The 16,185-nt window shown below is 45.3% G+C and overlaps 1 protein-coding gene across 8 annotated transcripts in view; it reads left to right on the top strand.

Annotated features, from left to right (window-relative positions):
* GAPVD1 (GTPase activating protein and VPS9 domains 1) overlaps nucleotides 1-16,185 on the top strand; it is a 131,501-nt gene that overhangs the window by 53,483 nt on the left and 61,833 nt on the right. For 7 of the 8 annotated variants that reach the window (XM_068248182.1, XM_068248188.1, XM_068248187.1 and 4 more), the window contains exons 3-6: nucleotides 1,340-2,183; nucleotides 10,626-10,712; nucleotides 12,065-12,199; nucleotides 13,990-14,173. In XM_068248182.1, the coding sequence (XP_068104283.1) occupies nucleotides 1,340-2,183; nucleotides 10,626-10,712; nucleotides 12,065-12,199; nucleotides 13,990-14,173 (1,250 nt within the window). The remainder of the gene's footprint in view (nucleotides 1-1,339; nucleotides 2,184-10,625; nucleotides 10,713-12,064; nucleotides 12,200-13,989; nucleotides 14,174-16,185) is intronic. The other variant, XM_068248189.1, reaches the window with a different exon arrangement.

Genomic DNA, 16,185 nt, shown 5'->3' with positions numbered 1-16,185 from the left:
CCTGAGATGAAGGGGACTAAAAGGTGTTTTTTTTTTTTTATATTATTATTATATATACCTGGGGCTTCCTCCAGCCCTCTCCATGCAGATCGCTCCCACGCTGGTGTCTAAATCCTTCTAGACAGTCTGGTAGCAGCCCTGTTCGCCGCAGGCAGTTGGCTCAGGTGCAGTGCGGCCGAGCACGCTCCCCCCATCTCCCGTCCCTTGGCTGGGCCTGCTTCTGTCCAGGCATCGCCTATTCAGTACTCCCGACTGGCCGAGGTGAACGGGGCTGGCATGGGAGCAATCTGCACGGAGGGGGCTGGAGGAAGCCCCAGATATGTATAAAACTTTTAGTCCCCTTCATCTGCTTTACAATTCTTGCAGAACACCACAGGCTGTGCAGAGACTTGAGCTAATAGCTGAGCAAAATACAACTATTCCCTTTAAGGGTGCATACACACATCTCATTTTGATTGGCCAATCATTGGCCAATTTTATTACTTCCATGCAGTATGACGGCCAACAGACTTTGAAAACAATGAACAGATTGTGTAAGTAAGCTCTCATACAACATCGAAGAGGACAAATTGGTCAGTTATTGGCCAATCAAAATTGCATGTGTTTATGCACTTTAAAGGTGGCCATTAATAATAACTTTCTTTGTACAGTCGATTTGATTGTAATATCGATCAGTTTTTTGGATCGATTCCATGCACCTAATCGAATTGGATAGCAGCTATGTTTCCGTTAGTGTGCCCAAATGATAGTTTCTGATAGATCGTCCAAATATTTGAACCGGGGGCCCAGCCCTGCAAGGCTAGAATTCTAACCACTACTCCATCGTGCTGCCAATTTTGATTACCATTAGAGTTGATTGCAGGATCGAATCAAATAGGCCATTGAACTAAAAAAAAATCAACCACTTGATGGCCAGCTTTACGTAACAGGATTTAGAGACATAAAACCCCCTAGAATGCTACTGGTAACTAGAGACCATGCAGTTTTCTCCCTTGGCTCTTTTAGCCGGGTGCTCCACCCGACTAATTTTGGTGAGCTCCCGGCTGCCATAGGCTCGCCTTCTCATCCTCCTCCTATGCTGTAAGCAGAGTTGCACTGGCCCTGCATTCCACTCGCCCCCCCACCCGGCTACTTTTTCATGCCACCCAACTGGGAAAAAAAATGTGGTGAGAACACTTTCATGTGATCACTTACCCAGGCTGTAGGTTGCTTTCATGAGCTCAAACTGTCGCTCCATTTCAAGTTTGTGGTGAACAAATTTTTTTTTTTTTTTACTGAAAATAATGTGAATTCTTAGTGTTTTTTTAATAGTTCCTCTTTACTATTTTTTTTCCTCTAGTGCTGAAGCCTCTCCAGCAGAATGCTGTCAGCATGCTAAGCTTCTGGAGGACACCCAGTTTGTGGATGGTTACAAACATCTAGGCTTTCAGGAGACTTCATATGGAGAGTTTCTGAACCGGCTTCGGGAAAACCCACGACTGATTGCATCATGCCTTGTGGCTGGAGAGAAACTCAACCAAGAGAATGCTCATTGTGTCATTCACACAGTGTTCACCTCACTCTATGGCAACTGTATCATGCAGGAAGATGAGAGCTATCTACTGCAGGTTTTACGCTATTTAATAGAGTTTGAACTGAAGGAAAGCGATAACCCTCGCCGATTGCTCCGGAAGGGGACTTGTGCCTTCAGCATTATCTTCAAACTTTTTTCTGAGGGACTTTTCTCAGCTAAGCTCTTCTTGACTGCCACATTACATGAACCTATCATGCAGCTGCTGGTTGAGGATGAGGATCACCTGGAGACTGATCCAGGAACGCTTATTGAGAGATTTACTCCAGTCCAGCAAGAGAAGCTGTTTGGGGAGAAGGGAAGTGACCGTTTCAAGCAGAAGGTCCAAGAAATGGTTGACTTGAATGAAGCTAAATTGGTTGCACTTGTTAATAAGTTTATTGGATATTTAAAGCACAACACTTACTGCTTCCCTCATAGCCTGAGGTGGATAGTTTCACAGATGTACAAAACTCTTTCGTGTGTGGAAGGTTTGGATGTTGGTGAAGTGAGATCTATGTGCACTGATCTTCTGCTGACTTGCTTCATCTGTCCAGCCATAGTCAACCCTGAGCAGTATGGAATCATCTCAGATGCCCCCATCAACGAAGTGGCTAGATTCAACCTGATGCAGGTAGGGTATATAAAACTTCGAGTGTATTGGATTGCAAAATTGTCAAGTAAGAAATGTTGCCAAATCTCATTCCCAGGCCATAGTAGCTGCTACCATACTGGTAATGAATGGAACCTGCATACTAGAACAGTTTACTTCACTCATCTTAAATCTCTATAGACCTGATTGGTGCGTAAAGGACTTCCAATGCGAAATAGCTACTCCATTTTTTACTCACCTGTGGTTTCTTCCAGCCCCTCTCAGCTGTCTCAGTCCCTCGCCTCAGCCCAGTCCCTCTTGGTGTCCCCGCTGGCCGCCCGTAATGATGGCGATCCGCTGGCGAGGTTGGATCTTCTGCGCCAGTGCTGGCACTCGTGCCTGCGCATCCACTCCACCTGGCGCATACTGCGCCTGCGCACAATGACTGTGCAGGCGCAGTGTGCGCCAGTTGATGTGAATGCGCGGGCACTTGTGGATGAAGGCACAGAAAAGCCAACCCTGACGGTGGGTAGCCATCATTACGGGCGGCCTAACGGGGACACAGAGAAGGACCGGGATGCGGTGAGGAAATGAGACGGCTGCAAGGGACTGGAAATTACTGTAGGGGCACCGCTAAAGCCACAATTAACATTGCGGTCCATGAGGCACCTATTTTACGGAAGCTTCACCGGTGCCCAAATTACCTGCTTTGTTGCCATGTGGCTTAGGCCTCATTCACACTGACATACACAGATGGCCAGGCGATCGGAACGCAAGGCGTACGATCACACTACCATTGCGCATCGCACTGCGTAGGTAATGTGAACATCAGACAGTGCAGTCCATGCACTTCTGATGTTCGTACGTGTCCGCCTCTATACGCGTCTAATGTGAAAGAGGGCTTATTCTTAATGCAGATGGAAATGAATGAGGGAGAGATATGGTAGCTGCTGCACACTGAAGAATTATTTCTGTAACTTCAACTCTGTACTAGAGGTCACAGCAGAACCAAATTTTTAAAGGAAACCAGAGACTAAAAAAAAAAAAGTGTAATACATACATGGGGCTTCCTCTAGCCCCATGTGCACGGATCACTCCCACGCCGCCGTCCTCAGCCTTCTCCTGCGCCGGTACCGGGTCCCATAACTTCCTCCAGTCACGGCCAGACGGCGCAAGAGAAGTGCACCCTCTACGTATCTTTCTGGCGGCTGATGGAGAGATACGTAGAGCACACTTCTTTTGCACAGACTGGCCCGCGACTGGCAGAAGTTACTGGACCCGGTACCGAGGACACAAGACTGAGGACGCCCCCCTTACTTCCTTCGATAGCTGTTCCTCCTGCCTCCCTCCTTTTTCCCTGCCCCCCATTGATGCATATGTGCAGGCGCACAATTATGGCAACCCACTTAGTGTGTAAGGGGAAAGGTGTTATTCCCTCTGCAATAATTTTAGGGTGTGATTGCATCAGGGGAGGAACGTGCATGGACTGTTTGGGAGAATAGAGATATGGGGACGTTTCTTGGCTCAGCTACTGAAAGGATGGATGGTGAGGGTAAAAAAAGAGGGGTATTTCTTCACTCCCCATCCTATCCACAACCCTGCTCCCCATTCTGGAAATGTATGTAGGGAATCCTATTTGTGAGTTATTCATAGTTGTCAAGTTGACATCTTCTTTTAAAGTATACCTGTAGTGGAAAAAAAGTGGCCCAAATGGGTATTTCTTTTAAGTAGGAGGAAGCCTCCAGATAGTTCAGAGGCTCCCCACATACCTCTCTTCCTACCGTTCCTGCGCTGGGACCCCCAAAGGCTCGTGCATGCACAGTAGCACAGAGTCGGATAGGCTCTGCTTTTTCCGCTGAGCCCGAGCGGCGGCTCCTTGCTGCTGCGCAGATGTGAGCTGTCCTGTGGCTGCACACTTCTGAGGGTCCCAGCGCTGGATCCGCGGTCAGGAGGAGTACGTGGAAAGTTGAGGATTGAGAAATGGTACCCACAATACTTCCCAACTGTCTGTGTCCCATCCTAGTACTGTACTACTGATGAAGCTGAAGGCTATTTACTTTTTGGCACATATTAATGCTTCTAAGTGCTTATATAAAGTTTTTAAGTGCTTTTCCTATTTACAGCTGACCAATGAACTCCCTCTCCCCAACTTTATTGTGCTAATATGGATGTGAAGTCAGAATCGCATGCATTTTGCTGCATGTTGCACAATATTCAAGGGTAACCTGCTCATTGATCTTATTGGCCCACTTGGGAATTGCATTTATCATTTATTTATTTTTTGTTTTTTTTTGTTTCCTATTTCTTTTTTTCTTTTTTTCATCTGAATGCTCTTGCTTTTTTTCTTCGCCTGTGATGCGGTCGTTCCAGATTACATTATATTTCACTGAATCTGAAAAATGGCGATTGAGCATGGAAAGCGCAATCCTAGATCGCCGCAAACCAGTAAACTGTGATGTGTACTCCCTGTTCAAGTCGCGCACAACCCCCCCCCCCCCCACCCCACAATGAAATCTTCCTCCCATTCTCTCATTCCCATTCACCACCAATGATGATTTATGCTCCTGAAGCAGACATTCTTGGTCTTTGCACTGCTCCCAGCTCTAAGGACTGATTCACAATACAAGAGCTTTTCTAAGCACTTTATGATTTTAAAAGCTAATACAGTGCTATAAGGTATTTTTTACAAAATCACATCGCTCTAGTGTAAACACTCAGAATAAAATTAGCAAGAGCTTTTAAAATCACAAAGTGCTTAGAAAAGCTTTTGTAGTGTGAACATGCCCTAAAACCCTTCAGTGTTTTAATAGCTCTACCCCCAGTGTTGGAATCATGTATGTATTTATAAGCAGTACATTTCTGACAGAGTACAATGCACCATAAATTGCTTTTCTTCTATGTTGCTGTCTCTTACAGTAGGCAGTAGAAATCTGAAAGGTTTTGGGCCACTCCATCTTCTCACAAGGGATTCTCAGTATTTCCATTATTTTTAGAAAGCACTCTATGGTAAGGATGTATATGCTATGGCCAAAACCTAAAATTGGCAAAAGTGGGAAGTGGTCGGCCATTTCTAGAACTGGCCGATTTGACGTCGGCCAAAGTCCAAAATGCTGGGGAATCTCAGACATTAGCCGGCCAGTTTGCAAAGTGGCCAAAGTTCAAAATGTACAAATTCCAGAACCTCCCCGGGTCCTGTCTGGTAACATGAAAGGCACTCAGAACTCTACCTCTCTGCTCTGAAAGATACAAAACAGCATAATAACCTTTAACCACCTTAGCGGTATGGACGAGCTCAGCTCGTCCATTACCGCCAGAGGGTGCCGCTCAGGCCCTGCTGGGCCGATTTTGATGAAATAAAGTGCAGCACACGCAGCCGGCACTTTGCCAGCCGCGTGTGCTGACTGATCGCCGCCGCTCTGCGGCGATCCACCGCGAGCAGCGGCGAAAGAGGGTCCCCCCCAGCCGCCTGAGCCCTGCGCAGCCGGAACAAATAGTTCCGGCCAGCGCTAAGGGCTGGATCGGAGGCGGCTGACGTCAGGACGTCGGCTGACGTCCATGACGTCACTCCGCTCGTCGCCATGGCGACGAAGTAAGCAAAACACGGAAGGCCGCTCATTGCGGCCTTCCGTGTTACTTTTGGCCGCCGGAGGCGATCAGAAGAACGCCTCCGGAGCGCCCTCTAGTGGGCTTTCATGCAGCCAACTTTCAGTTGGCTGCATGAAATAGTTTTTTTTTTATTTAAAAAAAAAACCTCCCGCAGACGCCCTGGCGATCTTAATAGAACGCCAGGGTGGTTAAAGGAGCCATCAGGCAAAAAAAAAAAAAAAAGTTTCACTTCTACCAGCCCCATGCAGCCATCCTGTGCCCTCGTAGTCACTCACTGCTGCTCTGGTCCCCCTCCTTCAGCTCGTTTAGCCTTTGACGACCTCTGGGTCGGCGGGCCGCATTGCATACATTTTTACGCATTCCCGCTGGTGCAGGAACATTAACGCATACATTTTTACGCATTAGCGGTTCAACGCGTAAAATTTTACGCGTTGAACCGCTAATGCATAAAAATGTATGCGAAAGCACAGGATGCATGGGGCTGGTAGAAGCCCCAGGAAAGTAAAACTATTTTTATTTTTTGCCTGATGACCCCTTTAAAGAAAAACACTTCTTTGTTACAGCTGGTACAAATCCTGCAATAAATCTGCAGTTTGTTTACCTTCTGCTTTCATGGAAGCAAATTTTTTGTTAACATGCTGTTTATCAAATAGCTGCTCTGCCGTGGCAGAGGAGATTCCTGAGCTGACCCAGCTGGTATTAAGTCACCATTGAGGGGAAGTTAGACGGGCTACACTCTCTAAATACATACAGGGTGCATTCTCTATATTGGCCCAGTATGAAGCGGGCAGTGCTATGTCCCAGGGTCGAGGATCCAACAGATGGCTGCGGCGGTAGTGGCTCCTCACCTTGACCTAGGTGGGTGGAGGGCCAGCTGGTGGGCTCAGCAGCGAGAAGGGTGACTTGCCTTCCTCAAGTTGGAGCAGGCCGGGAGGCGGCAGAGCAGGCTGGGAAGGTGGCAGGCATGTAGCACTCCCGTCCGAGCAGGCGGGAGCCTGCTGCACATGGGCGGCTAACCTCCGTTGGAGATTGTCTTATACAGATGGATGGGTCTGGCGGCAGCAGGCATGGAAAAGTTGATGCACCATGTGGGCAGCCAAGTCTCTCGTCCTCAGCAGCGGTGGTCACGTGGTGATATATATATATATATATATATATATATATATATATATATATATATATATATATATATATATATATATATATATATATATATATATATATATATATATATATATATATATATATATATATATATATATACCGTATTTTTCGGACCATAAGACGCTCCGGACCATAAGACGCACCTAGGTTTAGAGGACAAAAACCAGGAAAAAAAACAAAAAACTGAACCTGGTGCATCCATTGTCCAGGGGCATCTTGTGGATCTTCTCCCCTCCCCAATTTATATGTCCCCCTTGTAACTCTTGTGTCCCTGTGTCCCATTTGTACCTTTAGTACAAATTTGTACCTTTAGTGTCTCCCTTGTGAGTCATGACCTCCTCTGTCCCCTTGTGTCCTCTTAAATGCCCCCCCTTGTCCTCTTAGGTGGCCCCTTTGTCCTCTAAAGTGCCCCCCTGTGTTGTCTTAAGTGCCCTCTGTGTCCTTTAAAGTGCCTCCTGTATTCTCTAAAGTGTCCCCTGTGTCTTTCAAAGAGCCCCCTGAGTCCTTTAAGTGCCCACCGTGTGCTTTTAGATGCCACCCATGTACTTTTAACTGTCCCGTGTCCTTTAAAATGCCCTGTGTGGTATTAAGTCACCCCTGCACTAGTCTGTCCTGTGTCTTCTTTGTCACCCGTCTGTCTAAGGTATCTGTGTATGGTTTATATCTTGTAATACATAATCCGCAATGAGTGTTCGTGTCCCCGGGACTGTCCCGTCCCGCCCCTCTATACCGGTGTGTTTCCGCCCCTGTCCTCGGTTGTCCCATCCCCTCTAACTACGTTCCCCGGCTCTCTAAGGGTTACTTGAGGAGTGTGAAGGCATAGGCTTACCGCTGGATGAGTGTTTGTGTCCCCGGGGCTGTCCCGTCCCGCTCCTCTTTACCGGTGTGTTCCCGCCCCTGTCCTCGGCTGTCCCGTCCCCTCTAACTACCTTCCCTGGCTCTCTAAGGGTTACTTGAGGCATAGGCTTACCGCTGGATGCTAGCGACGATCAGCGGTAAACCTCCGTGCTAAAGCCGCCGGGTGGTCCGTTCGCGCTGCCAATGCCTTCCTCCATTCACTTCTGCATTGGTGATGAAAGCGGAAGTGAATGGAGGAAGGCATTGACAGCGCGCACGGACCACCCGGCGGCTTGAGCACGGAGGTTTACCGCTGATCGTCGCTAGCATCCAGCGGTAAGCCTATGCCTCAAGTAACCCTTAGAGAGCCGGGGAAGGTAGTTAGAGGGGACGGGACAGCCGAGGACAGGGGCGGGAACACACCGGTAAAGAGGAGCGGGACGGGACAGCCCCGGGGACACGAACACTCATTGCGGATCATGTATTACAGGATATAAACCATACACAGATACCTATAAACAGACGGGAGGTCTGGACAGTCGCGGGGACACAGGATTTAAAGGGGGTGACAACGAGGGGTAGAAATTGCGAGGGGTAGAAATTGCAGCATCCGGACCATAAGACGCAGGCACTTTTCCCCCCCATGTTTGGGGGAGGAAAAGTGCGTCTTATGGTCCGAAAAATACGATATATATATATATATATATATATATATATATATATATATATATATATATATATATATATATATATATATATATATATATATATATATATATATATATATATATATATATATATATATATATATATATATATATATATATATATATATATATATAGTGGAGGAAATAATTATTTGACCCCTCACTGATTTTGTAAGTTTGTCCAATGACAAAGAAATGAAAAGTCTCAGAACAGTATCATTTCAATGGTAGGTTTATTTTAACAGTGGCAGATAGCACATCAAAAGGAAAATCGAAAAAATAACCTTAAATAAAAGATAGCAACTGATTTGCATTTCATTGAGTAATATAAGTTTTTGAACCCTCTAACAATAAAAGACTTAATACTTAGTGGAAAAACCCTTGTTTGCAAGCACAGAGGTCAAACGTTTTTTGTAATTGATGACCAAGTTTGCACACATTTTAGGAGGAATGTTGGTCCACTCCTCTTTGCAGATCATCTCTAAATCCCTAAGGTTTCGAGGCTGTCTCTGAGCTTGAGCTCCCTCCATAGGTTTTCTATTGGATTAAGGTCCGGAGACTGACTAGGCCACTCCATGACCTTAATGTGCTTCTTCTTGAGCCACTCCTTTGTTGCCTTTGCTGTATGTTTTGGGTCATTGTCATGCTGGAACACCCATCCACGACCCATTTTCAGTTTCCTGGCAGAGGGAAGGAGGTTGTCGTTCAGGATTTCACGATACATGGCTCCGTCCATTTTCCCGTTAATGCGATTAAGTTGTCCTGTGCCCTTAGCAGAAAAACACCCCCAAAGCAAAATGTTTCCACCCCCATGCTTGATGGTGGGGACGGTGTTTTGGGGGTCATAGGCAGCATTTTTCTTCCTCCAAACACAGCGAGTTGAGTTAATGTCAAAGAGCTCTATTTTGGTCTCATCAGACCACAGCACCTTCTCCCAGTCACTCACAGAATCATTCAGGTGTTCATTGGCAAACTTCAGACGGGTCTGCACATGTGCCTTCTTGAGCAGGGGGACCTTGCGAGCCCTGCAGGATTTTAATTCATTGCGGTGTAATGTGTTTCCAATGGTTTTCTTGGTGACTGTGGTCCCTGCTAATTTGAGGTAATTCACTAACTCCTCTCGTGTAGTTCAAGGATGCTTTTTCACCTTTCTCAGAACCATTGACACCCCACGAGGTGAGATCTTGCGTGGAGCCCCAGAGTGAGGTCGATTGATGGTTATTTTGTGCTCCTTCCATTTTCGAACAATCGCACCAACAGTTGTCACCTTCTGTCCCAGCTTCTTGCTAATGGTTTTGTAGCCCATTCCAGCCTTGTGCAGGTCTACAATTTTGTCTCTGACATCCTTGGACAGCTCTTTGGTCTTTCCCATGTTGGAGAGTTTGGAGTCTGCTTGATTGATTGATTCTGTGGACAGGTGTCTTTTATACAGGTGACTAGTTAACAGGTGTCCTTAATCAGGGTGACTAATTGAGTAGAAGTGTCTAACCACTCTGTGGGAGCCAGAACTCTTAATGGTTGGTAGGGGTTCAAAAACTTATTTCACTCAATGAAATGCAAATCAGTTGCTATCTTTTATTTAAGGTTATTTTTTCGATTTTCCTTTTGATGTGCTATCTGCCACTGTTAAAATAAACCTACCATTGAAATGATACTGTTCTGAGACTTTTAATTTCTTTGTCATTGGACAAACTTACAAAATCAGTGAGGGGTCAAATAGTTATATATATATATATATATATATATATATATATATATATATATATATATATATATATATATATATATATATATATATATATATATATATATATATATATATATATATATATATATATATATATATATATATATATATATATATATATATATATATAATGGATGCCATAGGGCACCCTTTGTTGTATTTTTTGCAATCTTTATTAGATAAAATCTGTATACTTGGCACCCTTGGGAGTGGAATTATTTATTTTCAGCTGATATTGGTACAGTCTTGCTCGTATAAAAGACTTAGTCCTTGCTCTAGAAAGAAAGAAAAGCACTATTGAAAATGGAGAGAATTAATGTGATTTTTGGCAGGAAGCAGGCAGATCAATGAGTACAGCTAGTGAATTTTGATTCCCTCTTAACAAGCGAGTCATTCAGGTCTTTCTCTGTTGCTATACTCTAGGTCGGCCGCCTCTTGCAACAGTTGGCACTGACTGGATTCGAGGAAGTAGATTCACGCAGCAGGAACCACCTCAGCAAGTTTGACAAAGTAAGTCATGTGTGAACTGTGAATGCTGTAAAATGAGTAATGATATTACTTTGATTCAGTAGTTTTCTGTTTCAAAATAGTAACATTAACTACTTGTTGCCCGCCGTGCAGTATATTCACGGCCTGGAAAAGGTCGCCGGGTGCTCTAGGGCCATGAATACAAGTCTGCAGCGGCGTGCTGCAGTGTACTCAATTAAAACCAACACATTTATTGCACATCCAAATACAGTTTACACTTCCTGGCCCTTGTGACAGGTACCCTGAAAGTAAATTCCCGTTTCACCAATCAATGGAGTGCCATCCTCATCTACCATCCGTAATCCCGACCGGTTTCGCTATTGCGTCATCAGGGGCATGCAAAAAGTTTTTCCCCCTGATGACGCAATAGCGAAATCGGTTGGCTTTACGGTTGATAGATGAGGACGGCACTTCATTGATTGGTGACACACAAATTTACTTTGAGGGTCCCTGTCACAAAGCTATAGGCCAGTGATCTGCAAACTTGGCTCTCCAGTTGTTAACCTGTCTGGCGTTCTGATTCCTGCGGCCGCGGGAACGTTTTTTTGCACATTTTTTTTTCTTTCATGTACCTAGCCTAGCGCTAGCTACATGATTCCCACCCTCCCTGCGGCGTCCCTCCCTGCCCTCCGATCGCCGCCGGTGCAATGGCCCGTCCGGAAATCCTGTTCTGAACGGGATTTCCTTGAGGGCTTCCCCCGTCGCCATGGCGACAAACGTGACGTCATCGATGTCAGTGACGTCACAGGGAGACCCGATCCACCCCTCAGCGCTGCCTGGCACTGATTGGCCAGGCAGCGCACGGGGTCTCGGCTGGGGGGTCCCTGTATCGCGGCGGATCGGTGGCGATCGGGTAAGGCACGCACCAAGCGAAGTGCTTGCTGCGTGTTTTTAAAAAAAAATATTCAAATCGGCCCAGTGGGGCCTGAACGGTGACCTCCGGCGTCTCTGGACGAGCCTAGCTCGTCCAGAAAGCTAGGGAGGTTAAGGAACTACACGTCCCACAATGCATTTGCCTTCATCAATTATGACAGTGGCTGTCAGACAGCCGCAGTGCATTGTGGGACTTGTATTTCCTGAACTGCTGGAGAGCGAAGTTTGCAGATCACTGCTATAGGCCGTCGATCTGCCAAAGCTCTAGCCCCGCCCCTGGTTGTTTTAAATTTTCCATCCTGTCTGATCGATACAAAAAATTGTCGATATCACATTTTGGCAAATCAATCCCCACGTGATGAATCAAATTTGCAAGGAATTGAATAAGAATATGAATGAGTGTATGGCCACCTTAAGACCTGCAGATTTATTTATATTTCTATATTTTGCTTTCTCTACAGAGCTGTGTTGCTGCTTTCCTAGATGTGGTTATCGGTGGTCGAGCAGTTGAAACTCCACCCTTATCTTCCGTGAATCTGCTGGAGGGTTTAAGCCGCACTGTCGTCTACATGACTTACAGCCAGCTGGTCACTCTGGTTTGTGTCCCAATAGTGTTTTGTGTGGCAGCCAAGAAATAAAAGTTCATTTAACAAGAAATGTACCTCATTGGTTACTCTTGTTCTCCATTAGCAGCAGCGTGCAGGCCATTTTGCATATTAACTTGTTCTTTTTGGTGTGAATTAGTTCTTCTGCATACACAATGCACACAAAAATAATTTACCACTTTAAGAAGTTATAGAGACTTTATAGTGAAATGGTTCAAATAAGCTTTAATGGCGATGTGCACTGTGAAGCAAATAACATTTCAATATTAACAGTAGGGATGCAGGATTATGCAAATTTTGTAGCAAATGTATTCAGCCCAATTGTAATTAGCCTAATTGAAATCCACTTTGGCTGGACTCAATTGGTCCATTTTCAAGCAGCATAAATCAGGGTGAGGGGGGTACTAAACACTCTATATATTTGGCAGTTAGGAGGATCCCAAAGGCTTTCGTCTACTTAAGTAAGTACTCAGATTTGGACCCTTCACGTTTTAATGGATGTATGACTAATCTGCCACAAGGAGAGTGTTTAGTCATTGGGATGTTGAGGCCTGTCATTTGTTTGCTGCTAGTACAAAACAAGTACATTATTAATTCTAATCCGTTTCAATTTCTATGTATGATGTTCTAAAGCAGAAGTTCATGGGGATGTTTGCATAGTCATGTGCAGATTACTAAAAAACTTCCCATTTTTCATGATCCTTTCCACATGATTTTGGTGTTTTGTATTGAGCACAGGTTTACTCAGCATCTCCTTTAGGGCTCTTTCACATTGTAAGTTGCTTGCAACGCAACGGAGCTGAAAAGTTGGTGTTGCGGTGTGACCATACAGTGAGGCATACAATGAGTATGCCTCACTGCTACTGTAAACACACACATTGCCCTGTTGAGGCACCTCATGCTGTACATTACTGTGTCAGAACCGGCCGCATTGCTCTAAATGGCAAAGCCTTATAGGAATATCATCAGATCGTGTATTGTCCATTGCAACGCAACATATGAGTAAATGGAGTAAACTTCCAAAACATTGAAATCATTTATGGCTGCTTCTGAGCCTCCAGGTCCTATAGACTTCCTTGGCACAAAGTATATCTCATTAGGCTGTGTCTACATGAGCTCAGAACCCCTGGAAACGTATGTGTGCAGAATGTCCAGATCTAAGCAAAGAAATGTTTTAGTGGTGAAGAATCCGTTAGGAAAATAATTAAAAATACTTAATTCATTCTTAAAAATATGCCACTTGGAACAATTTAACTTGATTATGTCCAATCAAATAAATTGTTTGTCCAACATAAAATGCCCTTGCTGATGGACTTTGGTTGAATTCATTCCTCCACAGGGAAGGGAATGTCCAGCCTTTTACAGAAATAAGAGTTCCCCCTGTGACGTTTGTAGAAGTATAGTCTACAGCTCCGGTGGAAGTACCACTTCAATTCACTGTAATTGTAGCATCTAACCAGGCAGGAGACTTGTACTGCACATTTCACAAAGCTGTGCAAACTGAGTAGGAATCAAAGCTTCTCTTGTGACTTCCAGCCGTCAGCTATCAGGGGCGTGTCAGGATCTCTTGTGTTTGTTGCACACTCTCCTTACATGCGCACACTGGTCCAAAAAACAAAGCTGTTTTGCCGTTGAGAGACTCTCTCTCAGAACCTGGCGATGTGTGCTGCGTATGTCACACAGCCAAGCATGCGCAGTACACCTTGCCCAGTTCTGTGAGACAGTCTGAGTTGATCGTGGTGTATGCATAAGTGTAAATGTTGCCTTTACCTTTCTTCCAGCTGGGATTCCTACGTTGTGTTATATCTAGTGATCATCTCCGTGAAGAAGACCGAATGGCTCTGGAAAATCTTTTGGCTACGGCACCTCAAACCAAGCCAGGCAAGAACGATAGTACACCTTACAGCACCCCACAGCTGTCCCCTGCTACAACACCAGCCTGCAGGAAGAATAGGCTGCCTATAGGTGAGCAAGAGGGCACACCAATCACGAGAGGCATATTCTAGTTGCAGAGTTGAGGGCACATGTTGCCACTCTATAGTCCCCTTCAGCCCATAAAGGTGTTGGCTCCTCTGATTCACACTTTGACTGTAGCAGGGGGCTGCAGACATTGAGTCACGTTTGGTATTTCCTAAATTGGCAGCACTAGGCACAGCCATAGGCCATAATAGGAATTATGGCTTTAGTGGTGCTCAGGCAGTAATTTGGGCACCGTGAAGGGACAGAGCCCAAATTATGATAACAGTACAATTAGGCCACCGGCAATAGCTGGCAGCCAGATTTCGTCTTACCCCACAGCGACCTGGAAGGGAGATAGTAATTAACGCCGTCAAGACTTTTGCAGGAGCAGGTGAGACATTTTTCAGCTTCACCCTGTGCCCTAATTTCCCAAAGCCTTAATTACATGTACATGGCGCAGCATACTGGGATTTTTCTAATTTAGAATCAGAATCAGAATCGCTTTTATTTCGCCAAGCACGACTGGGTCGTGCCCGGAATTGGGCTTGGCACAACAGATGCAGGGCGTATACATAGAACATAAGAGACATCGAACATAGGACATAGAACATAGTAGACAACATTCCATTGCACAAACATAGCCATAAACCACATAACATACCATAAACCACAAGCTTCCCTCACTTCATCACCTAAAACATAACCATAAACCACTGTTTACCCAAAACCGGGTGAATTACATGCCTAAAGTCAGCATGGAGGAGCAGGGGCAGTCTAAGGGGAGAGAGCATTAGCAGAGTTTATCGCGTTCAGCAAATTTACCGCTGAGGGGAAGAAGCTGTTTTTGTGTCTCGTGGTCTTTGTAGCGATGGACCGATATCTCCGATACCTCCGCCCCACGGGGAGCTGGCTGAAAAACTGGTGGCCAGGGTGGGAGGGATCGTTTGCAATCTTCAGTGCTCTGGAGCGTAGTCTGGCCTTATAGAGGGAGTCCAGGGCAGGGAGTTGGTTCCCGATGATCTTTTCCGCTGACCTGATGACCCTCTGTAGTTTGCGTCTGTCGCTATCGGTGGAGCCAGCATACCAGACAAGGATGGAGGAGCAGAGGACAGATTCAATGGTTGCGGTATAGAAGTTCCTCAGGAGTTTTTGGGACATGCCGAACTTCCTCAGTTGGCGGAGGAAGTAGAGCCTCTGCTGGGCTTTTCTCTGGGTGGAGACAGTGTTTGCCTTCCACTTCAGGTTATTTGAGATGGTGGTGCCCAGAAGGCGTACACAAGGCACTCTTTTCACCACCATCCCTTCAGTGTGCAGTGGAGGCGGGGTGGGGGCACACACTGTAATTTAAACAGTGTTTTGAGCCAAATGTGGTCTGACCATTCCCCAGGTTCAGATTTTGTTTGTGGTCCAACACCAGTCTTTAGAGTACACACAGTTCATAGTTCCGAGGCGAGTCCACACTTGCAGCACAAAACAAGACGAGTCTGCAACTAAACCCGTCATTTCTGTCACAGCTGAGGCGTTATGATTAAAGACTGTAGGCGGTCTGGAACATGTTAGCCATTTAGCCATGATATTTTCACACGGTCCTGTAAAATGTGCATTACAGGCATGGTTGCAGGCCCTTTAAAAAAAAAAATTGTTTATGTAGATTAAGGCCTATAAGGGATTTGCATACGGTCAACAATCTTAAAGCGGATCTGAGATAAAAAACTATAACAAGTAACTTGTCTATGTATCTTATCTAAAGTTTAGATAGTTTACACAGCAAATCTACTGTAGCTGCAAACAGCTTTAATATAAAATTATTTCTTCCTGTGATACAATGACAGCAGTCATGTTGTTTGTAAACATTGCACAGAGGCATGCTTATCTGCATCTTGAGCACTCTTTTAGCTCCATTTACACAATTTTCAGATCACAACTGCAGGAAATTGATCCTGTTGTTAATCGATATGTCAATGTTGAGAGTTGTGTGTTCGTCCCGATCTGACGGGAAATTGCATGGTGTGTACCTA

Source organism: Hyperolius riggenbachi, chromosome 8 (genome assembly GCF_040937935.1).
Source record: "Hyperolius riggenbachi isolate aHypRig1 chromosome 8, aHypRig1.pri, whole genome shotgun sequence".
Lineage (NCBI taxonomy): Eukaryota > Metazoa > Chordata > Amphibia > Anura > Hyperoliidae > Hyperolius > Hyperolius riggenbachi.
This window is presented reverse-complemented; position numbering and strand designations above follow the sequence as displayed.